Below are 25,917 nucleotides of genomic sequence, written 5' to 3'. Positions count from 1 at the left end.
TGGGAGATATTATTTATCGTTGGATATAAAATGGATTGAAACCAAGCGTCAAGAAAAAAAAACAGTAGTACCTATATTATCTTCTTATTGTTTTTTCGTCCCTACTCGATTTGATTTCAAAATAAAACTGAGGAAAAGTCTCATCTTTCAATTCTAACCGATGAGCAATCAAAAGCCGTGAAGTGCATAAAAGATTGTTATCGTTTGCAGCGGTTGCTGAATGTGTTTATAGGATAGTGTCATCGTAACAAACTTATTGGCAGTATTCCTGAGCGCTCTGTAATGACGTTTCGCCGGAACTCGCAATCTATAATGTTTAACTACCACATCGGTGGAGTAGTGTTACACAGGGTTGAACAGATAAATGACTGGATAACAAACTCTCCTTTGCTAGTCATCGATCAGCCGTCATTCCTAAGGTTAATCGTTAGTTGGGGTTCATAACCGAAATAGTTAAACATTTTGACGACCCGTATTGCTTGAAAGCTTCAAGTTGCTTTTTGGTGCGGCCAATCTTGAAGAATTAGTTTGGTTTCCACATCAATTCTTCTACGAAACATAAGAGATCAAAATCGAACTATCCGAATTGTATTAGCGGCGGTTACCCTACACACTAATATCGGGAGTGGTTACATGCAAAACTTCAAGCTTTGATCATCCAATGTGTCTTTTCAAAACGCACATTAAATGCTCTGGCTTTGCACAACAAATGTGTCAAAACGATAACGTAACAGTTGCGCAATGAATACATTGATAGGATCGAAATCAGAAAATGTATCATACACACAAAATCGTGATGTTTCGGTAGGCTTCGATTTCAGGCAAACGATCAGTTTTGGGGCGCTCAAAAACCGCTGGTTACTTTCGCGAGTCGATGCGTATCAAAGGCTCGTGCATCCCTAATCACCCCAATGTCTTTTCAATTGTTATTGATTCGATGATGTTTTTGAATGACCGGATATGATAGTGAATCGATCAGTTCATATTTGCATTGACCAAGTCAGTAGTCAGTAGCCAAAATCATCAGTATTGATTACTCGTTGCACTGCTTTAACGATAGCAACATTCTGAAAAATATTACCAATACCAGTACAAATCATCATGGCAATACTAGCACCGTTTAATACTTCAAAACTGTAATTTTTGGAGCCGTCCAATACATTGAACATTCGCTAGAGCACCAAATGCGTTATGAACAACACACATCCGTTGTACTGGTTCCAAGATAGTACAGGAGATGTGCTTCTAATCCACTATATTGATGTGGTTCCGCACCGTCCAACTTTTGCGTATACTTGGGTTGCGTAATTTTGCCCGGCAGACCCTACTTGACAGGGCGGCAGGGTACCTTTATCGGACTTTCGGATCTATGCTAGAACACTGAGGAGCAAACACAAACAATATAAACAAAATGTGTATCGTATTAATTGATATTTTTCGGTGAACAATTACAAAACATTTCTTACTTTGCGTGACGTTTCGGCCTACTGTTGCGTTTCAGCCATCTTCTGACGCCTGCAATTTTATTTAAAAAACAAACATTTTTAAAAAAATACATAAAAAACATAAAAACGTTTTGTCATAATTGTCGCTTTTTTCTTTCACAACTCACAATTCGATCGCCGCAGCTTTTCGTCACCTCTTTCAGCGCCGCACGATCAGGTATCACTGTCTGGCGGGTGTGCTGTGATGCTGTGTCGATTGTCGCATTTGTTTCCTCTCCACCGTCCGCTGTTTGTACCTTGCCGTAGCTTTACCACAAGCGCATTGTAGTTGGTGTTGAACGTTCCGCACTCACGCTGGAGGTTCACCGCGTTGCGTTCGCCAACCAACTTGATGTGGAATGTCTTTGCTGTGATTCTGCTTTCTCCTGGTCAACAATACGTTCTAGGATCGTCACTTTTTCGAAATCAAACACATGTCCGTCACCTAGCGTGTGTTGTGTCAGGCCCGTTCGGTTGTCTTTGCGTTTGATGTCATTTTTATGCTCTCCTATTCTTGTGTCCAACTTTCTGCTCGTCTGCCCAACATACATTTTTCCATCTCCAGTTCCACAGGGGATAGAATATACAACATTTTTTTGTTGCCCTGGTGGAATGGTATCTTTAAGTTTGCTGAAAATAACGTCTTTTACTTTATTTTTGGGTTTGACGGCTAGTGTCAACCCGTTCTTTTTGAGCGTTTTTTGCAGTTTCTCACTCAAGCATGGAACATACGGCGTCGTAACATATTTGGTCTCCTCTTTTTCACCATTATTTTGCAGTCCGTTGTAGTGTTTGTGTACCCTTTGTGCCAGAACGTTTTGGACGAACCACTCAGGATAGTTGTTGCATTTAAGTATATTTTTGACCTTTTTTATCGCCTGTGGACGATTTCCCGTATCAGTCAATTTGATTGCTCTGTCCACAAGGGCCACTGTCGTGTTGCGCTTATGCGTAAATGGGCTTTCAGAGTTGAAGTCCAAATACCGTCCTTTCTCCTGTTTGGGTACCCAGCTCTTCTCCACAATTCCGTTTCTTCTAGTTAACATCATGTCCAGGAATTTAAGTCGACCACTTTCCTCCCTTTCCACGGTAAACTGAAGCCTGTCGTGAAAATCATTAAATGTTGCCAAAATTTGGTCAACATGGTCCTCCCGTGCGATGCAAAAACAATCATCTACGTACCGCCTATACATCAGCATACCTATTTGTTTCTGCTCTGCCTTGTACATACACTCCTGTTCCAGGCGTTCCATCACAAGGACGGCGGAGAGGAAACAAATGCGAACACCATGTGAAAAACAGCTTCGAGTTTGCCTAACAAGTAGCAGGAATGCAGATTCCCGATGAGCATGTCCTATTCTCTTTGGATGTCAAGCCACTGTACACGAATGTTCCAGTACAATATGCGTTGGAGTGTATAGGGGAAAGGTGGAGTGAGGTGGAGGAGCACACGAAGATCGACAGACGAAGTTTCCTGGCAGCGGTTAAGTTGGTATTGGATTCAACGTACTTCACCTATCGTGGAATCTACCACATGCAAAAATTCGGAGTACCAATGGGATCGCCTCTATCGCCGGTGATAGCCAACCTTATGATGGAACGCCTGGAACAGGAGTGTATGTACAAGGCAGAGCAGAAACAAATAGGTATGCTGATGTATAGGCGGTACGTAGATGATTGTTTTTGCATCGCACGGGAGGACCATGTTGACCAAATTTTGGCAACATTTAATGATTTTCACGACAGGCTTCAGTTTACCGTGGAAAGGGAGGAAAGTGGTCGACTTAAATTCCTGGACATGATGTTAACTAGAAGAAACGGAATTGTGGAGAAGAGCTGGGTACCCAAACAGGAGAAAGGACGGTATTTGGACTTCAACTCTGAAAGCCCATTTACGCATAAGCGCAACACGGCAGTGGCCCTTGTGGACAGAGCAATCAAATTGACTGATACGGAAAATCGTCCACAGGCGATAAAAAAGATCAAAAATATACTTAAATGCAACAACTATCCTGAGTGGTTCGTCCAAAACGTTCTGGCACAAAGGGTACACAAAGACTACAACGGACTGCAAAATAATGGTGAAAAAGAGGAAACCAAATATGTTACGACGCCGTATGTTCCATGCTTGAGTGAGAAACTGCAAAAAACGCTCAAAAAGAACGGGTTGACACTAGCCGTCAAACCCAAAATTAGGTAAAAGACGTTATTTTCAGCAAACTCAAAGATACCATTCCACCAGGGCAACAAAAAAATGTTGTATATTCTATCCCCTGTGGAACTGGAGATGGAAAAATGTATGTTGGGCAGACGAGCAGAAAGTTGGACACAAGAATAGGAGAGCATAAAAATGACATCAAACGCAAAGACAACCGAACGGGCCTGACACAACACACGCTAGGTGACGGACATGTGTTTGATTTCGAAAAAGTGACGATCCTAGAACGTATTGTTGACCAGGAGAAAGCAGAATCACAGCAGAGACATTCCACATCAAGTTGGTTGGCGAACGCAACGCGGTGAACCTCCAGCGTGAGTGCGGAACGTTCAACACCAACTACAATGCGCTTGTGGTAAAGCTACGGCAAGGTACAAACAGCGGACGGTGGAGAGGAAACAAATGCGACAATCGACACAGCATCACAGCACACCCGCCAGACAGTGATACCTGATCGTGCGGCGCTGAAAGAGGTGACGAAAAGCTGCGGCGATTGAATTGTGAGTTGTGAAAGAAAAAAGCGACAATTATGAAAAAACGTTTTTATGTGTTTTTTATGTATTTTTTTAAAAATGTTTGTTTTTTAAATAAAATTGCAGGCGTCAGAAGATGGCTGAAACGCAACAGTAGGCCGAAACGTCACGCAAAGTAAGAAATGTTTTGTAATTGTTCACCGAAAAATATCAATTAATACGATACATATGAAGTAACGGTGATTATCCCAACAAAAATAAACAAAATTTATGGCATATTCCGTCCTTTCTCTCGTTGCCGTTAGTGGTATTTGACTCCGGATGGAGACGTCCGGTGCCTCGTTAAAGCTGTTCCTGCAGCTAGAATTATAAGGAGTTGATTGACTCCTATTTTAAAAGCTCAATTAAATTAATACAACAACAACAGCTAGAGTTATCCGTTTTCCGGCAACGATGCTCTTCGGCGGGAGGGTGTCTTCTATATTGCTCCTTGGCAGTTAGTCGGGGGTACCCAATAGCGCAGTTTATTTTATCCGGCGAGCAAAAAACACCTATAGCACTCGCACTCACAGGCCAGCGGAACAACCTTCGATGATCTTACAAAGAAGCGGGACAATCTTCGCTTCTGTCCCGTGAAGCACACACACACAAACTCTAAAGGAAAACAGCAAAAACGCGCACTAAGTAAACAATAACAACACGCGACGTGTGTGTCCTACCGTGATCGAGGCTAAATTAATAATCCCGCGATGGCTGCCTCCACTGCCGACCAGAACAAACCCTTACCTAACCATACCAAACAGTCCCAAGCTGTGGGGTGGCCTTTGCTGTACGTAAGAGCCGTCTCCATTCCACTCGGTCCATGGCTGCAATTCACCAGCTCTGCAGTCTACGTAGGGTCCGCAGGTCGTCTTCCACCTTGCCCGCTGTGCACCTCTCCGTCTCGTCCCTGACGGATTGGTTTCTAGAACCATCTTTACCGGGCTGTCGTCTGACATCCTTACAACATGCCCAACCCACCGCAACCTGCCTATCTTAGCGGTGTGGACGATAGATGGCTCCCCAAGCAGCTCCTGCAGTTCGTGGTTCATTCGCCTTCTCCACACTCCGTTTTCCATCTGCAGTCCACCGAAGATGGTACGCAACACCTTCCGCTCGAAGACCGCAAAGGCGCGTTGGTCCTCCACAAGCATAGTCCATGTCTCATGCCCATAGAGGACTACCGGTCTGACCAGCGTCTTGTAGATGGTTTACTTGGTGCGGCGATGAATTCTACTCGATCGGAGCGTCCTCCGGAGACCAAAGTATGCACGATTTCCTGCCATAATGCGCCGATGAATTTCTCTGCTGATATCGTTATCGGCAGTTACCAGTGAGCCCAGATACACGAACTCATCAACCACCTCGATTTCATCACCACCAATTTGAACTCGAGGTGGGAGGTTAGCACTGTCCTCTCGTGAACCCCTTCCTTTGATGTACTTCGTCTTCGATGCATTGATGTTCAGTCCAATCCGTTTGGCTTCAGCCTTTAGTCCGATGTACGTATCTGCCATCTTCACAAAGGTCCGAGCCACAATGTCAATATCGTCGGCAAAACCAAACAGTTGAACCGACTTTTGGAATATCGTGCCACTCGTGTTAATCCCCGCTCTTCTAATGACACCTTCCAGGCCAATGTTGAACAGTAGGCACGAGAGACCATCACCTTGCCTTAGACCTCTTCGGGTTTCGAAGAGGCTCGAGAGTGCCCCCGAAACTCGAACTACACACATCACTCGATCCCGATCGATTGTGTCGTACGCCGATTTAAAATCGATGAACAAATGATGTGTGGGCACGTTATATTCGCGGCATTTCTGCATAACCTGCCGAACCGGAACAAACCCGCTGTGACCGAATTCAGCACCACTTTCTAACTACTAGAAGGAAATTCCGGCCTATCTAACCTTAACAATTTATCCACAAACATGACATAAGACTTATCGAATCTATCTAACGCGACCATATCGTTCACAAACACTAAAACGAACGATTTCAAACAAAAATAAACCAATTTATGTGAACGATGTTCAGCAGTCGGCTCTCACAGCAGTACCAAAATCAGGGTTATTTTTACACGTACACGCTTTTACAGCGTCACGTAAAATTAGGTAAATTTTCCACTCGATGCTAAAACTGCAAACGTCTAGGTTTCAATTGCTGTACTAAACTGCTAGCCTATCAATCTTGACACCCAAGCTAAACGTCGGATGATTCAGCAGCCAACATTTGTTGCTAAGCTTCTGAACAGTGACTGCCCTAGACTGCTGTCATTACTTGATATTCGTGTACCGTGGAAGACTGCTCATATAAATTCTAAAAATTTTGTATGGACCGTGGACATTACACATACCCCCCCCCCCCTCCCAAAGCTTTCCATATGGCATCATTGGGTTGATTCGGGTTAGTCGACCATTTTGGAATTTCCAAAATGAAATTTTCGAAAGATGTTTCTATAAGCTTATGATGTCATTTTGTGTTATTAGTATTTGCTTTTGAATTACGACTAATTTTTGAATATATTTATGATTACAAATATTTTTGGTCCCGAATTGATCGATGTGACGTTTTCTGTAAAGTTGTTGATAATAATTGTGTCTTTTCAAAAAAGCATACACTGTAAAAAAAATAAAAAATATTTAAAAGTTATTTATTTCGAAGAGCTTAGAAAAATTAAAAAAATTAAATTTTAAAATATTTAAACCGTTTGTTTGATTGATGTATTCGGCAAAGTTGTAAAAACTATTTTTGTTTTTCTAGAATAAATATACATCATAATCTGAAAAAAAAAAATTAAAAATTACTTTAAAGCACAAACAAACAGACAGGCCACTCGATGTTGATTTCATCAACCAGAAAAGAAACGATAATTTTGAAATTTTGCTTAGTGAGCCATAATGCCGCTAGTGTCGCTATAAGCAAGCGTGCACATTCATTATCAAAGACAAAGCCCATCAGTAATGCCGCTTGTGTTGATTTAAGCAAGCGTGCACACCCATTAGCTTAGACAAAAACCGTTTTACGAAAATAAGTTAGTAGGCAATAAGGTCACATGGTGGCGCATGAGTGTAACGTTTCGAATAAGGACGAAAATTTTTCAGGATTTTTGTTCGAAGAGATACGTCTGTTTGTCTGTAATAAAAATATTATTATAAATTAAATCCTATTTTAAAAAACTTGCTTCTTAAAAACCGATTTTTTTTAAACGAAAACTACACTTAGCTATAAACACAGATAGTTGTTTGAGCTTAGCTAAATGCAAAATAAAAAAAAATATTTCTTTTAGTTTTTGATATTTTTACAGCGTAGATATTTTTTTGACAGACAAAAGTTATTATTTGCAACTTGGCCGAAGACATAATATAGCGATCATTAACAGGCACTCGGTACTGCCGTGTCAAATAAATGTTGTGTGAACAAAAAAAAAACAGGCACTCGCCTCGGATACTTTCTAAAGAACAACAACTTCATTTAGAAATTTTTCAACTTTTCATTTCTCATTTCCTCAAGTCTGATATTATCAAGTAGTTTTCGTAGAAAACAAGATTTTTGAAAAAATGGGTTTCAGATTTATAATAATATTGTAGTGTCTTTTTCTCAAAATATATATATTTTTGTCTTACGGTGTATATTTTTTTCTTACGGTGTATATTTTTTCTGCGAGAACAAAATTATAAATCACAATTCTAACGAAGACGTTACACCGTTTGCGGAATTCACAATACCCAGATCACAAACTCTAGCTCTAAAAATATTTGATATCAACAATACCCTTTTTACATAAACCATTTTGAAAAATAAGTCGTGGTTCAGAAAATAAAAATACCAATAGCACAGAATGGATGGAATGGGTATTTTCGTCACTGCGACCATTTTTTTATATGTTGTGACATCTTTAGCCCATAGGAACATTTGTGCAAAATTTCAGCAAAATTTAAAACGACAGTCAAAAAAATATTGAAGTCAGAGCATTTTTTAAGGAATTACCGCACTGTTGAGGATATTTTTTTAATTGGTTAACGTTCCAGTTATGCCTTAAATAAAGTAAACGTTAATCACAAAGTTCAACGTTATATTATTGTATTGTACATTTATCGGTGCGTAATTGCTTTTCGATATATTGAATTAATCGATTATTGCTAAAATAAGAATCAATCACACACTCCCAGTTGGTCTCGAGGTACGATGCTGCACGCAAAAGTTCGATGGTGCGAAACCAGTACAAAATCGTGCGTTTTTAGCGCTATTGTTGATGTGGTTTGGAACCAGTACAATGATTGCGTGTTGGGCATAACGCAATTAATGCTCTAGCGTTTTTTCAATGTATTTGTCATCTCCAAACTACTACACCTAAACAGTTTCAGCTGGTATCAAGCAGTTTTGCAAAGCGAGCGAGAAGCAAAACCTTTCTCCTCCTTTCTGCTTGAGAACGAGACATATGCTACGCTTCTCAAGTCTTTTTCACACACGCTTTCCCCTGAGTAGCAGCAAGCACGCATCGACAGTATGAGTGAGACTACCAACACTGGCATCTAGTATGTACTACAGCACGGGTGTCTCGCTCATTTTGTAAAGCGACGGGACATCGTCTTGCGCGTCGCAACCCGACCGAAAAAGAAGCGAAAGAGCAACCTGCAAATTATATGTGACGTATCTCTCGTCGCACGTACATGGAAAATCTACGAGCAAGAGAGAAAGAGCAGTCACTAATACACTCGATGTGAGAAATAAAGTGTCGGTATATGATACATATTCTGATTTCAATCTATGTCAATGTATTCGCAGTACAACTGTTGCGTTATGCGATTCACACATTTATTGTGCGATTTCTGTGCAACATTTGTGCGAATCGGGAAGACACAATGATTGTACAAGACTTTAACTTTTGCGTGTGGTCTAACAAGCCAGTTGTCGTGGGTTCGAGTCTCGGCTCGGGAGGTACTGTTAGTGTCAGTAGGATCGTAGCGCTAGCCCCGCAATTGTCCTGTACACTAAACAGATGGCTGCGAAGTCTGTGAATAAGAAACAGAAGGTCGAGTTCCGAATCGGGATGTAGCACCAAGGCTTTGCTATTTAAGAATCAATCACGTGGTAGCAATTCTGCTTCCTCTCCACGACGATTACGATTATGTCTGTGTTAGGGAAATAAGCCCTTGTAACTGACCTGTGATTTTTCCGTAGTTTTTACCATACAATAAGGAAATGTCGGAGGTAATTATCATATAATAAAGAATCTTATATATTTAAGCTATCTAACGACATATTAATTTTTGAAATCGGTTCAGTTGTTTGAGAGCTATTAGCATTTAAAAACTTCCGTCAACCGAAAGCGTTGCATGTTCATTTCAGTTGTTACAGACTGCTCCAGTATAGTATAAGGAGACGTAGTCCTATGTTAAAAAAACGTCAAATTAGAAAAACCCGCGAATAAAACGGATTTTCTGCACATGACTAACATCGGTAAAACACAAGTGTAAACTAGATTTAACAATAAAAAAGCACATCTCGTAATGGAAAATTGCCATATGCTAGATAGCATCTGAAGTTTTTGATAAATCGTTGTCGCACGGTGCTCTCACAAACCGTTATTATAAAAAAAATGCACCAAAGAATCTGAGTACACCATTCGATTCGTTAGAATCTCTGGTCAAAATTTCTGGTCAAAATCATCGTACGGTACATTTTTGAGTAATACCCTTCTGAAGGTCGTAAAGAACAAAAAAGTGATAATTAAATGACGAAATACTCAATGTAAAGCACGTTTTTCAGCCACAATTTTTAGAAACAACTTCCAAAATAGTTTCTACAAATTCCAAGTATTTTATTTCAAGACATTCACAATTGGTGGAAAGATTTATTTGAAAATCCCACAGTGCACAGTCGTCTAAATTCGAAAAATCGTGATCGTTCTAGATTTGCCTATGAAAAATTGATTTTATGTACTCAATGTCTTCAGCAAATTTTTTTCATAGAACAAGGCCTTAATTTTGGCGTTTTTGGTTTTTCGATCAATCCACCTAACAGTTAGATAAAAAAATATCTTTTCTAATTTTCAATATACCGGATTGCTTAATACAGCAAAGTTGTGAAAAATTAAAAAAAAAAAAACAATTGCTGAATACTGCGATGTCCTATCTGTTTGTTGAACACGACAAAATAGAGTTTTTTGTGGAACACCCCTCCTTAAAATCAGTTTTTTGTCTATAATTTCGTCTGTAATGGTCAAAACAATGCGAAATGTTCTAAGAATTTATGCATTTAACTAAGTTTTCCTCAAGACTTTGTAAAATTTATTGTTTTGTGATTTTCAAAAAAATCTTTTCACCAATTGTAAATGTCTTGAAATATAATACTTGGAATATATAGAAACAATTTTGGAAGTTGTTTCACAAAACTGTAGCTGAAAAACGTGCTTTACATTGAGTATTTCGTCGTTCTAATATCACTTTTTTGTACTTTACGACCTTCATAAGGGTATTACTCAAAAATGTACCGTACGATGATTTTGAAATTTTGACAAGAGATTCTGGACGTCATAACGAATCGAATGGTGTACTCAGATTCTTTGGTGCATTTTTTTTATAATAACGGTCTGTGGGAGCACCGTGTGTCGATTAGTTGCTTTGAAAAAGATAATCGATTGGTTGGGAGAAGTGGACATCACTAACTATACAACCTATATGGGATTTCGTTTTCAATAAGGTAGAGGTAGGTGTGCAAACGGTTTTTAATTTCCGCTTATTCCCAAACGTAATTGAAAAATGGGAAAAGTCCTTTTGCACCTTTTTAGCACTGTTGAAGTTAAATCGAGGCATGTGCGCTGCCATGTTTCAACTTCACAACCCTTCTTCGGAGTTTCCAAAACATATGTGTTGACAATTCTTTCACCAATATGTCACGTTTTGAATTCACCAACAGATGAAGGAACATTAGAAATTCGCCCCTGCTCGTTGACCAGACTGTTAACGAAACAGGGCTTTACTCTCTACCGCTGTTGCCGGAAAGAGTAAATTTGCAAAACACGGAAAGTGTTATTAACTTTAAATGCGAAGGGCCGAAAGAAGCGGAAAGAGGGGAAAATTGAAAATAGCATCAATGTTTCCTTTTTGGTACTTTTTACTGGTAATGATATTTTGCTGGTTGATATGTTGATTACAGTATGAAGAGACCAATGCATCTGAGACTACTCTAGCTGTATTGAAAAGTTATTAATTAGATATTAATTATTCTGGGCACTAAAAAGTAAATGATGGTATTTCGACGACTCTAATGATAACTTCAGTAGGCGATAAAAGTCATATTTCTACATGCATATTATCCGGAACCTTCACAAACAAAATTATTTCATTTAAATGGCCTGTAAATTACTTATCTTTATAGAAGACAAAATTCGTACACAGTGTGCAATATATCTGACAGAGCAGTGTAAACTACAAGATGGAATAAAACTTAACCTGTCCCGTCTGAAACTGAAAGCGCTTCCCACCAACCTACTGGAATGTGCGTTTGTGACAAAACTATCCTTAGATGGTAATTTGCTATGTCCCGAATCAATCGTTGCTCTTCAACATCTAAATTTTTTTGGAACCTCTCACTGAATGCAAACAAGCTAACTCTGTTCCCTGTAGAGCTGTGTCAGCTAAAGTTCGTCGAATTCCTCAACATAGGCGATAATCCAATCGAGCATCTGCCTGAGGCGTTCGGAAAATTGAAAAATTTAATCACTCTCTGGTGTAACGATATGGGACTGAAACAACTACCATCGACAATCGGCTCCCTGAGAAAACTAAAAACTTTTGGCGCACGAAATAATCTACTCACGAAGCTGCCGGAATCTATTGGTTCGTTGAATCGACTAAGATGGATTTCTCTCGAGAACAATCACATTGCCGGAATTCCCGCTGGGGCACTGAGAGGATTTACCAAACTGAACCACCTCAACATGAAAGGAAATAATTTTGTCGAAATACCACCAGAACTGTCGCAGTTACGCCGTTTGAAATTCTGTAATTTTGAAAATAATTTCATAGAAGAGATTCAAAAGGAGACGCTTGTAGAATTACAATTCATTGACAAGCTTAAATTAGATGGAAACCCAGTCGATGTTAGTGGTTATCATGATTTCGAGAACTTACGTGCATCACAATTAAGATTGCAGATAGATCTACTAGGAAATGATATTGAATTAGAATGGGAGCACAGTCTTCCGAACAGTGAATTGAATTCCCCTGACTCCAGCAGCGATGAATCAGACGAAATTGAAGCTTACGATTTTGAACTGCCTCAGTTGGCAAGATATTGTTTTGCAATGTAATATACTGCATAGTTTGCAGAATGCTGTCGTTAATCACAGGAAACGGGGGTGCATTCAGGAAGGCTTACCTTTTTGCAGTAATCGAGCAGGTCCATTTTGTCCCGTAGGCATGTCGAGCCTGGGGCTTTGATGTTCAGATCTGTCGCCCATCTGCCTTCTTCTGAGAGATATTGCGGGTGATATGTCTGACCGGCCTCGCATAGCACCGAAATTTGAGGTTCCCATCGAGGTGAGGCAGCCTGTAGTGAATAGAGATGAAGAACAAATGGAACAAATGTTATTTTACGATATATGACTTTGCCGCTTTAAGGTATATCTAAATATATTGGCCTGATTTAGCTTAATAGTACTGCATGGTATGTTTGTTCGTCATGTAGCGTTGACAGTTTTTAATTTGATTTATGAACGAAACACCTCTTCTTTAAAATTTTGGCATTGATTATAGAATAATAATTTTCTATTTTTAGAAACTTCAACACCTTTGTTCAATTAAAAATGAAACGAATCAGGCGTCTATTTTAAGGTTTAAAATTAGTTTATTTGACACGGCACGATACATTTTCTGTTTTACTGAGCCAAGTACAATTCATATTAATTCTACGTTAGCAGGGAAAAGAGGGAGGCCTTTTATTTACTCTCGCGGCCGACTACGAGCTAGTGGGGATTTAAGGTGAGAGGAGGGAAATACAATTCTTGCTTAAAACTAATTAAGATATACGATCTATTTGTGTTTCGACTGGTGTTCTTTTTTGTTTTTTAAACATAGATTTAGGCTCTTCGTGTTCGTGTCTCCAGCGTCGTATACTGGTATTCTGACAAATAGACAAAAGAATATTAAATTTTAATGTCAGTCTTTTTCAAATAACAGTACAGTTGTGTCATGTACTGGAGATCACCGACCATCAGGCGTCTATGTCAGTGCAAAAAATTGAGCGCCCGAAATTTTCACCAAGTTTTACACAATAATTTGTTGATTGTGATAACAAATGGGTTGAGACAAAAAAAACTTTTATCCTACAAACGTACACTTTGCAAAACATTGCGTCAAACATGCCTAAACCTACCTGACATTGCTTGTACTACGGAAGGGGCAGTAAAATTTTGCAGCAAACAATGTTCGAGTTAGCTGTTTTTTCAATTTGATTTTTCTAATAGTTCAACATAATCTGTGTTGTGCGAAGCAACTTAGTTTGCGAAAGTCGCGGAAATTCGATAACATATCCAAAAAATCGAACAATTGGGCCATACATATAACACCAGATCTCGAAGTTTCCTGCATTTATCAGACATTTGGCATCAAAAAAAAATTCGTATCGACAATTTCATGAATTAAACTTTACTGCCTGTGTTTTTTCGTCGGTTTTCTAGTGAAACCCTCTGCTCTGAGGCACGTCTTCCCAAAGTTTGATTTAGCTGAAAATTTGGATGAAGGCTGTTTTCGAGAAGACGAAACTTTTGAGCCCTACTCTACACAATATTCAAAATGTCAATTTTTTTCGTTAAATTCATTACCGCCATAATGTGCTCAGATCTTTCTTTAAAAACTCTAGTATTTTGCAAGTCGTGGAGCTCCGTTCTGTATAAAGAAGCGGACAGGCTTCGTATCCTTGCACCTGATAGATTTTCGTGACTTACGTCATAGCCAGTATGGATTTGAATAGTGACTGGAAGAGGGACCCAATCAACAAGAATGTTCAACCACAATAATTACAAATAGGTGCAGATTGCACTTAGGAGTAAATCAAGTAAAAACCCGATTAAAAGTCAAAAAAGCGAAAGTTCATTAACCATGTTCTGCATAGTCTCATTTTGAAACGTGATACCTGCTGAATCTTTTGACGAAGTATTGTTAACCTTTGTTACAGCTGATTGAAATCGATAAAATTTTAGCTTTCTGTTGTTGCAATCTGTTCACTGTTTTTCAAAACAATCAAGTGCAACATAATGAGTTATCTTAAAACCAACCATGGAGATTGTCAAATAAAGTTAATTTAATCAATCTGTAAATTTAGAAGACTTATAAATAGTTTCGATATTGCCAGAGAATATTTTAAGAAACACAAAAATGTTGTAAATAATTTTTTTACGTCATATTATATGAAGTAAATTAGGTATCAATTAGTTTCATGTAAACAGTCAATTGCAAAAGAAAGCCTGTATGTTTCTGGTCAAACTGGTGGTATTATACCATCCGAACCAATCCGAACTCATGAGTTACATCATTGTGAAAATCATCGAAAAATTTCAACTTTTCTGCTTCCGGCAGTGTTTTTGCCTTAATTATAAGACAAAGAAACATCAAATTTTGCAGATTATGCTCGTGAAACTGCTCAGTTCTACAGTCGGCTTTATCCTTGGCATCCTATGATTCCTACTTTGCCTGAAGTAAAATAAAATCCAGGAAAACCGGTCAAACTTTTTCGTCCGAAGCAATGCAAATGTTGCGAATGAAATGTTAGGGCATCTTCAGCGGTGGTCAATTTTTAAAACAACTTTATACTAGATTTACACCAGCGAAACCTGAATAGAACCAGCTAATATAGACCAACTTTTAGTTCTCCGCACCGGTGTTATATATTTTGTTATTTTAAACCGCTGACATCTGTCACACTGTCAACAATTCAATACCCCATGCTATCAGTTTATGAGACTTGTTATAATAAAAAGCACTCAACATTTAACAAACGGAAATTCGATAATTTTTACGCACATTAAACGATAACTTTGGCAAGACACTTTATATCCACAAGACTTCATGGATTTGACGGTTTGACCCGAGCGTCAGTGACATTTCTCGGGATGGATTGGTATGATCGAAAAATTTCTGCTACAAGTAGGGCTTCGGAGGATAGCGAAAAATATTTAATCGCGTAGATGTTCATCTTCCATTTTCTTCTCATCAATCTATCAGAATCTTGCAGTTCTTTAAACTTGGGTTCGGTTTTGAAGATATTGAAACAAGCCTGCATTTTGAACGTTTTCAGTTCAATGTCTTCCAGGAACATTTTTCTGGCCTCTTACGGGGTTCATTTTCTTTTTCAGAAAAGCCACAAAAATGAATTGTGAATTGTCATAAAAAATCTTTGTTTTGTTTATTCCCAAACACTCGCAAAACGCTTATATGGAAATAGCTGGAAATGAGGTATTTAATTGAAATATGACATTTCACCCACCTATTGGTAGCGTACAAAGGGTTTTAGAACGATCTATTTCTTGTTCCAAAAAGTTACGAAAATAGAACAAAACGTACACCAGCTTCAAATTTTTTCAATTTAGATCTGGTATAAAACAAAAATTACACCACCAGTGCAGCAGTGAATTCGAGGTTGTTCCAAAAAAAAAAAAAAAAAACAAAACAACGATTTGGACCACCGCTGAAGATGCCCTTAGTAAACGGGCAATGATAATACTAGTGATTCTTAAGATTTTTCTAAGTGCTCAGATGGATTATTAAACAAAACAGAGTTCACCCCGAACCTCGCTGATCTAAAAAAAAGTTACAGATTTTAAGAAACGCATAAAAACAATCCGCGTAAAAAGCGACCCCAGTGTATGTTTCATTCATAAAGGCTCAACCATTTATTGTAGAATAGCAACTACCATTGAATCCGAACTGTATCATCAAAAAAGTAAACAATCACTTAAAGGTGGGTTATTGCATGGAAATTTTAAGTCACAATTATTTATTATACGATATTGTCGATCCATGATACGTTCCAGTCCAAAAACCCGTCAAAATAATTTTGATCAGGTTTGATTATCTAAGTCCTCCACTGTGGATTGGTTAGAAAACGCGAAACGCGGAAAGGCGAATACAGATGTAGTGAAAAACGCCAGCAAAGACCGCGAGACACACTAGAAAAAGTGGTAGCTTTGTCAGAGCAGCTCGATGCTATGATTGAGATCGCATCAAAAAACAGCAACACAACGCAGTACCTGAAACAAGCCCTCTATATGCTTAAGCCTTCCGTTACTGCTGCGAAGAAGGAATATACTGAGCTTAAAGTGAAAGCTGCGGCTGTGGTGAAGAAAAAGACGAAAGTCACTGGGAGGGAAAAGCAGTCTGTCCAAATGGACACCTGCGTGTTTGCGGTGGTCTGCTCCTCCGGGCTAGCCGATAAGCGAACGAGATGGTTCCCGGAAGAGTCGGCTGTCAGGGGCACCATGAAGCGCCTAATCGCAAACAGCCGACAGGACAGCAAAGCAGTGGTACAAGCAACTCCCACGGAGGGCATCGAGGAGCAGTAGACTTCGGGTAGACCGTGGGTTACGGTTTCGATGAATAATGGGAAATTTGAAACAGAGGACCAAAAAACTCCAGCCGATCATCTAGCAAGAGAAAAATGATCCTTGAGCTTCGCAAGGAGGCCAAAAACACGGGCTAAGCCTACTAAGCTTTGGCACACCATGCGCTTGAAAACGAGGTGAAAGTATGACCACTCACATCGGAGGTGACTCTACGGGTTAAATACCTGGCCGAGGTCACCGAGGCATGTCAAGTCGCGAAATGGACTGTACCCCTTCCGGAAATGGTAACTGGATCTCGGATGAGTTCGGTATGGCGGCAATATGGACGACGAGCAGCTTCCCGGTCCAAAGGGTTGTGTTTCGCGGTTGCCAAGGTGGACGGAGTGTACTACTGCAACTACTATGCTTCACCACGTTGGTCTACCGAGCAGTTCACATGGATGGTCGACCGAGTCACCGTGGAGCTGATCGGTGTCACACCGTTGGTAGTGGCGAACGACTTCATCGCATGGTCAGTTGAGTAGGAAAATCGCCGATCGAACCAAAGATACTGGATCATGTTTGAAGCTTTGACAAAGCTCAAAATAGATATGGCCATCGTCGGTATTAAGAATACTTTCAGTACAAACGGCACGGAGTCACGAGCTGAACGGTTTAACTTTTAGTGTCCACCTGACTGTCTGATATAGTATAGACTGTTGCCGAACCCACTGTGCAGCGTCACCGGTTGTCAGTGAGTCCCGGTCACGCATGACAGACTACCAACAGAACGGACATAGATCAGCGTCAAATGATAGATAAAATATCGATTGATAGAGGAGGAAGTGAAGAGAGTTAATCAGTAAAGGTAAAGCAAGGAAGATAATAGAAATTTGGTTAGAGGAAGAGTTTGTTAAAAGTGTTAAATTTGTGGACAGGAAAGGTAAAAGGAATAAAGATTCAGATTGAATATTAATTAAAATTATTTATTGTTTAGATAGGCTGAAAGGAGATTTCTTAAAATTATTATTTGCACATTCCGCATAGTCGAAAAACACCAAAATGTGAGTTGCAAATTTTGTTATTATAAACAGCATTAAACAAATAAAAAACTTTCAGCTTTGAAGCTGCAGTAAAACGCACGCTATCAGAGAGGTGATTTTGTGCTTCGCGACACCGAAAACTTCCTCAACAAAAATCTTCAAAGATTTTGTGGTTAGATCATCAACGTGGTCGAGTGAGATGAATCCAGAATTGGAGAGCAATTGCATGCTATGCAACCAGCCGGACGGGGCTGACGACTTAGTACAGTGCGACAAATGCGACGGGTACGTGCATTATTCGTGTGCTGAAGTAGGAGATTCGATTGCCGATGAGGATCGGAGTTTCACTTGTAAGAGGTGCGTCGAGATCGACGAAGTAGTTACTAATTCGTCCCGCCGGACTAGCATACACTCCAATGCAACAACGCGCAGCAGCGCAAGAGCGGCCCGCACGGCGCTAAAGTTACAGCAGCTGGATCTGCAACGGCAAAGCCGTCTAAAAGAGCTCGAAGAAGCTGAAAAGTATCAGCAACTACGACGAAAATTAGAATTAGACTTCGAGCAGCAACGTTTCGATGTGTTGGAGGCACAATTACGCGAAGAAGAGGGCGCCGCTAGTATTAGGAGCAGAGTTAGCTCCAGAGTGGTTCGGGAGAATACCAACCTTTGGCTCACCGTCACGAGTCAGACTGAAGAACAAGGAACAACGTCCACTAGACCAGCCGCCGTTTCGACTCCAGGGGACGATTTCATTAATCGTCTACTCGAACCAGCGCTGGAAACTCCAACTGGACATGGTGCGACAGCCGACGTTAATGGTCCGAAAACAGCACCGACTAACAAATGCACAAATCAGCTACAAGAGCACGACAAAGGAACCACCAACACCAATATCGTTACGTCAAGACTTCCACACGGTGAGCAGGTCCGTGATCCATCACCATCTATAGCGAGAGTGGTCAATGCAACGCTACAAGACATGGGCTCAACAAGTAATAGAGGTCAGTGTACATCGGACCAGGTGAGATCTCAGTTAGGCAAAATAAATGTCGGTTTACGAACTATAGTTGAATCAAACACAACCAACCGTCCTACACTAAAAATGCAAGAATTTAATAGTCAGATAGAAGCTCAGGGTAGAAAAAGTGATGCTGTTAGATCGGAGACTCAAAATAAACTAAGACAGGCTATTGTTTCTCACAATCCTACACATCTTTCGTATGACACAGCTCAGATTTCGTTCCATTCTGTCCCTGTCCCCCCACCTGAACGTAATCAACAACCATCACCACCGGGACGGTCATCGTCGATATTGAATCCACAGCGAATCACGACACAGTATCTCTCAGTACAGCAACCGATGGTTGCGAACTTTTCGGAACGTGAGCAACCGCTCCCAGCCGATCAGCAGACTGAGTGTGGTGTCTCAGCTCCTAGATCAGAGTATTTTCGTCAATTTTTGCAACAACAATGCCGTGGATCGCATATGCCAGTTGCCTCTCAATCGTCTGAGCAACAGCAACGTTATACACAAGCGCCGTCGGTGCTTCCACAGCCACCAGGTTATCAGCTGTTTCAGGTGCCAAATGCAGTGGGATCGGTAGCGCCCGGACCGTCGTCGGTTAATTTTCCACCTTCGGGATATCAACAGTTTCCGATATCGAATTCATTAGGGTCGCAAGCGCCAAGACCACCACCCAGGCCCGAACAGTTGTACGCGCAGGAAAATCTTAACACAGGACGAGTGCCTGCTCAGCAGAATGTTTTCAATCGAATACATGCAGACCATGTAACTGGACCTACCGCCCAACAACTAACCGCTCGTCAAGTAATACCAAGAGAGTTGCCAGTTTTCTCTGGTGACCCGCAGGAATGGCCGCTTTTCTTCAGCTCATTTCGTAACTCAACCGAGGCGTGTGGATATAACGATGCTGAAAATTTGGCGAGACTGCAACGTTGCCTGCGAGGACATGCTCTAGAAAGTGTTCGCAGTCGTCTGTTAATTCCAGAGTCAGTTCCCCAGGTAATTACTTCTCTAGAACGGCTCTACGGAAGACCTGAGGTAGTGATTAATTAACTTTTAAAGCGAATGCGGGAAATTCCTTCCCCTAGAGGCGATGATCTGAAGACTTTAATCAAGTTTGGCATGGGAGTGGGAAATTTGGTAGAGCGCATGATAATGGCAAACCAGAGGCAACACGTCAGCAACCCAATGCTGTTGCAGGAAATGGTGGATAGACTCCCCCCGAATTTGAAGCTACAGTGGGCGTCATTCAAACGTAGTTACCATACAGTTGACTTAGAAGCGTTCAACAATTTTATGACAGAACTGGTAACAATGGCAAGCGAAGTTGTGCTAGTCGTGGATCCAGTGCAGCAGAGTTCAACAAAATCAGACAAAAATAGAAGAGAAAATGCAAAGGAGAGGCTGTTCGTACACCAACAAGCATATCTGACATCGGATTCGGGAGCAAACAGATCGCAACAAATGTATGCAAGCAACCCTTGCTCACACTGTAATCAGAAAGATCACCGAATTGCCGAATGCCAAAAATTTAAAAATTTGAACTTGGACGACAAGTGGAAAGCGGTCAAACAAAAGGGACTGTGCCGAATGTGCTTGATCCCACATCGTACGTGGCCATGTCGGTCCAAGCAAGAATGTGGAATTGAAGGTTGCCGTTTGCGTCATAATTCTCTACTGCATTCGAGAAACAATGTGTCAAGTATGCCATCACTGCCAACATCCACCAACCGAAACATTGCTCATCAACATCATCACTCTATGACGTCTTCAGCCATACTTCGATACATTCCTGTGACACTCTACGGAAATGGGAAGAGCTTAGATATTTACGCGTTCTTAGATGATGGATCATCAACGACCATGTTGGAAGCTGAAGTGGCGAGCCTACTGGGGGTAGAAGGACCCAAGGAGCCGCTGTGTCTGTGTTGGACAGGAGATGTGGTCAGGATGGAAAAGGAGTCACAGCGCGTTGAATTCGCAATCGCAGGAAAGAACGATGGGAAACACTTTCCATTAAAAGCGAGAACGGTGGGACAATTAAAATTACCCAGCCAAACGGTAGATTGCGAGGAACTATACGAGCATCATCCGTATTTAAAGAAAATACCGCTTAGCAGTTACACTCAAGTTACTCCCAAGCTTATCATCGGAGTAGATAACGCTCAGCTAATTAGTGCCCTTAAAAGTAGGGAAAGCGGTCAAGGAAGGTTGATTGCCGTGAAAACACGACTGGGGTGGTGTTTATACGGACGACACGCAGCCCATGGAAAGTTTGTAGAGAACGTGAATGTACATGTGGAACGTTGCGAACATGATATCGAGCTGCACGACCTATTCAGACAGTTTTTGGCAATCGACGAAGCGAACATCCAGCAAAGTATGTCATCGGAAGAAGATAAAAGAGCGTTGAGGATACTCCAGGAAACTACCCGAAGAGTTGACGGGAAACTGGAGACTGGACTACTGTGGCGTTATGACGAGCCCTGTCTGCCAAACAGCTATCCTATGGCTGTACGGAGAATGGAAGCTTTAGAGAGAAAGCTGTCCAAAGATTCGCACTTTCATCACAAAGTGCACCAACTAGTGGCAGAATACATAGATAAGGGTTACGCCCATCGAATAACACCAGAAGAGCTCAAGTTTACTGAACCAAGTCGCGTATGGTACCTACCACTTGGGGTAGTGAGCAACCCACGCAAGCCGGGAAAAAACAGACTAATCTGGGATGCGGCGGCGCGAGTCGATGGCGTGTCTTTCAACGACATGATACTGAAAGGACCGGATATGCTGACCGCTCTGCCTACCGTATTGTTACGCTTTCGACAGAAACGTGTGGCATTCAGTGGAGACATACGGGAAATGTTCCACCAGTTTCTGATTCGGTCGAACGACAAGCAAATGCAGCGATTCGTTTTCAGAGAACAACGAGGACAATCCCCACAAATATTTGTGATGGATGTCGCTACGTTCGGCGCGGCCTGCTCGCCGTGTATTGCACAGTATCTGAAAAACAAAAATGCGGAGGAGTACGCAGAGCAGTTTCCCGAGGCAGCAAGAGCAATCGTTAAAAACCACTACGTGGACGATTATCTCGATAGTGTGGACTCGGTAGAAGAAGCGGTGAAGCTGATTCAGGAAGTCAAATACGTTCACTCTATGGCAGGTATGGAAATAAGAAATTTTGTCTCGAATTCCATCGAAGTGCTGAAACATATCGGGGAAAGCAGTAAGGTTGATGAGAAGTCGATGATCTTAGAAGGAAATGTCGAAAGAGTGCTTGGTCTGGTATGGAAACCTTCAGAGGACGCCTTTACATTCGACAGTACTCTAAAAGAGGAACTACGAGGTTTGGTGGGTGGACAAGTAGCACCTACTAAACGTCAAGTGCTACACGTGATTATGTCGTTGTTCGACCCGCTGGGACTTGTGGCGCATTTCTCTGTTCATGGGAAAATAATAATGCAGCGAATTTGTAGAAGCGGAACGGATTGGGATGACCAGATTAGCGGTGCAATATTGGAGGAATGGCGCAAGTGGAGTGATTTGCTAGCTAGAGTACACGGAGTTCGTGTTCCAAGATGCTTCTTTCCCGGTACCAAGGGAACATCGTGTAATTCCCAGATCCATGTTTTTGTGGACGCAAGTGAAAACGCATATGCTTGCGTTGCATACCTCCGCAGCGACACGAATGGAGACATTCGGTGTACGTTTATAGAAGCGAAAACTAAGGTGGTCCCGTTGAAACCAGTTTCAATACCTCGTCTGGAGCTACAAGCGGCTTTGATCGGTTCTAGAATGCTGGAAAATATATGTAAGGCGTTGACCATACCAGTGAATGCGAGATACCTTTGGTCAAATTCCACCACAGTTCTTGCGTGGCTGAGATCTGAAACTCGACGTTATCATCAGTTCGTTGGATTCCGAGTTGGAGAGATATTGTCCACAACCACCGTGGATGAATGGCGAAAAATTCCATCAAAAATCAATGTAGCTGATCAAGCCACGAAATGGGGGAACGGGCCCAGTTTTGATCCAGAAACAAGCTGGTATACCGGACCAAGCTTCCTAAGGAATAAGCACCAAACCTGGCGAGTACCAACAGAAAAGGAGTTTTCAACAGAGGAGGATCTTCGAGCAGTCTTTCTTTTTCATCGAGAAGTGCCGAAGCCGCTAATAAAAACTGAACGATTCTCTAAATGGTCGAGACTTCTTCGAGCAGCGGGATACGTGTTGAGAGCTGTTGGAGTATTCCGTGGGTCGAGGATAATGGGTCCTTTGACGCAGGAGGAGTTGCAGAGGGCGGAAACCTTGCTTTGGCGACAAACGCAGATGCAAGAGTATGCAGATGAATACGCGACGCTTCTGTACAACAAAAAGCATCCAGAAGAAGAACAGAAGCAGATCGACAAGTCGTGCGCGCTGTATAAGCTGTCTCCAATACTAAACGATGAAGGTGTCCTTAGGCTGAATAGCCGCATTATTGCGGCGCCTATGCTTCATAGGGATACAAAATACCCTATCATTCTCCCCAAGGATCAGTGGGTGACAAAGTTACTGGTAGAAAGCTATCACGTTCGCTTTCTACACGGAAATCATGAAACAGTTGTAAACGAGATCAGACAGCGGTACTGGATTCCTCGGTTGCGCGTTGTAGTAGCGAAGGTCGCCAAGCAATGCCAGATCTGCCGGAATGGGAAAGCAGTGCCACAGGCTCCGGTTATGGCACCGCTGCCTGAAATTCGACTGACCGCTTACATACGTCCATTTACACACACTGGGGTAGACTACTTCGGACCGGTATTTGTGAAGCAGGGTCGAAGTCTGGTCAAACGATGGATCGCGTTGTTTACATGTCTGTCTATCAGAGCAGTACATTAAGAAGTCGTACACAGCCTGTCCACCCAGTCTTGTGTGATGGCTATTAGGAGGTTCGTGGCGCGCAGAGGGTCACCGGAGACATTTTTCTCCGACAACGGAACCAACTTCGTCGGGGCAAACAATCTTCTGCGCGAACAACTCCGTGGAATTTATGATCGCTGTGCCGTGACATTTACCAACTCAGCCACACAATGGCTATTCAATCCACCACTTGCGCCTCACATGGGAGGACCCTGGGAGCGCTTGGTCAGATCAGTCAAGACGGCAATGGCCGCAATTGCAGATCACCCACACCACCCCAGTGATGAAGTTCTTGAAACCGTAATACTCGAAGCTGAGTCAGTAGTCAACTCGAGACCACTCACTTACATTACGCTAGAGCACACTGAGCAAGAGGCGCTTACGCCCAACCACTTCCTGCTTTACGGTACGAAAGGCATCAATCAACCGCTTCGGAACCAGATCGAAAGCACCGGGACACTGAGAGATAGCTGGAAATTGGCGCAGCATCTGGTGGACACATTCTGGAGTCGCTGGATTCGTGAATATTTGCCAACTCTAACAAGGCGTACAAAATGGTTTCAACCAATAAAACCGATTAAACCTGGGGATCTGGTGATGATAGTTGACGGAGGAAAAAAGGAACGGATGGATAAGAGGGCGTGTCATCAACATCGTAAAGGCAAAGGATGGGCAAGTTAGGCGGGCGTTGGTGTACTCGAATAGAGGAACTGTAAACCGACCTGTCACTAAGCTGGCTTTGTTAGACGTTCAGTCGGCTTCAGAAGAACCGGAAGTGGATGTCTCGGGCGTACCGGAACTACACGGGCGGGGGGATGTTGCCGAACCCACTGTGCAGTCGTCACCGGTTGTCAGTGAGTCCCGGTCACGCATGACAGACTACCAACAGAACGGACATAGATCAGCGTCAAATGATAGATAAAATATCGATTGATAGAGGAGGAAGTGAAGAGAGTTAATCAGTAAAGGTAAAGCAAGAAAGATAATAGAAATTTGGTTAGAGGAAGAGTTTGTTAAAAGTGTTAAATTTGTGGACAGGAAAGGTAAAAGGAATAAAGATTCAGATGGAATATTAATTAAAATTATATATTGTTTAGATAGGCTGAAAGGAGATTTCTTAAAATTATTATTTGCACATTCCGCATAGTCGAAAAACACCAAAATGTGAGTTGCAAATTTTGTTATTATAAACAGCATTAAACAAATAAAAAACTTTCAGCTTTGAAGCTGCAGTAAAACGCACGCTATCAGAGAGGTGATTTTGTGCTTCGCGACACCGAAAACTTCCTCAACATAGACCATAACACGAGACAGCATGTAGTGGATAGAATTGACACTCCAAAACCTCGCGGATTGAGGATATCTCATTTCAACGCAGAGGTTTTTGCGTAGGCAATTATAAGTGAGCGTGAAGCGCACAGAACGCATCGCCCGAAAACCGATGCACTTGTTGCCATACTTTCGCGGATGTGTGACGCCAGCATGCTTGGCATGCAACCCAGGATGGTCGGCAGGAATGGAAGGCCACCAGTCTACTGTTGAACGGACGCGATAACGAATCTTCGCAGAGCGTACCTTCAAGCAAGATGGAGGACGTAACGTGCGCGAATCGACGAACAAAGGGTAGAGCGTCGCGTGGCATGAAACGTTATGGTCGCAACTAGTTCTGCCGAATATTCTGTAACACTTAAGGACTTAAGGAAAATATAGAAGAACGGAGGATAGAGCCTGAGCCATAATTGTTCGCACGAGTGTTGATTTGATTTGGGAGAAACATTGTACGAAAAGCATAACGCGATGGCTAGCTGTCAGTTTTTCCGAGTCTTTTGCATAACATGTATAAACAAGTAACACGATACTAGTACTGGTAAACACATTGTTGCCGACCAAACCACAGGAAAAGCATTGTTGAGTTGACATTACAGGTTACGTTATGCTGGACACTTACCGGACAAGGTACTAATTATAAATTCTGGTTATCATACGTGACTTTTCAATTAACAAAATTACCTATCCTAAATTTTGAAGTAGAATACTTCTCTCAGAAAGTTCGGCTACATAGGGATGTGAAATGAAAATCTAAAACCGAAAAAAGTGAAAAATATGTCCGATTTCAAATGCTAATAAATCGGTTAGTATTCGATGGATTTTCTTCGTTCTTGCAGCAATAGATTGGAAAATCTTCCAAGA

At 41.6% G+C, this 25,917-nt stretch overlaps 2 protein-coding genes across 13 annotated transcripts in view; one reads left to right on the top strand and one right to left on the bottom strand.

Annotated features, from left to right (window-relative positions):
- Positions 1–25,917, bottom strand: part of LOC129727364 (amyloid-beta-like protein) — a 144,048-nt gene that overhangs the window by 91,986 nt on the left and 26,145 nt on the right. For all 12 annotated transcript variants that reach the window (XM_055685144.1, XM_055685154.1, XM_055685155.1 and 9 more), the window contains exon 3: positions 12,600–12,770. In XM_055685144.1, the coding sequence (XP_055541119.1) occupies positions 12,600–12,770 (171 nt within the window). The remainder of the gene's footprint in view (positions 1–12,599; positions 12,771–25,917) is intronic.
- LOC129727365 (leucine-rich repeat-containing protein 57) lies at positions 11,653–12,781 on the top strand. Its single transcript, XM_055685158.1, has one exon. The coding sequence runs from the start codon at positions 11,758–11,760 to the stop codon at positions 12,529–12,531; it is 774 nt and encodes a 257-aa protein (XP_055541133.1). The 5' UTR covers positions 11,653–11,757; the 3' UTR covers positions 12,532–12,781.

This window comes from Wyeomyia smithii, chromosome 3 (assembly GCF_029784165.1).
Source record: "Wyeomyia smithii strain HCP4-BCI-WySm-NY-G18 chromosome 3, ASM2978416v1, whole genome shotgun sequence".
NCBI classification, from domain to species: domain Eukaryota; kingdom Metazoa; phylum Arthropoda; class Insecta; order Diptera; family Culicidae; genus Wyeomyia; species Wyeomyia smithii.
Note: the sequence above shows the minus strand (reverse complement) of the source record. Positions and strands in the feature narration are given on the sequence as shown.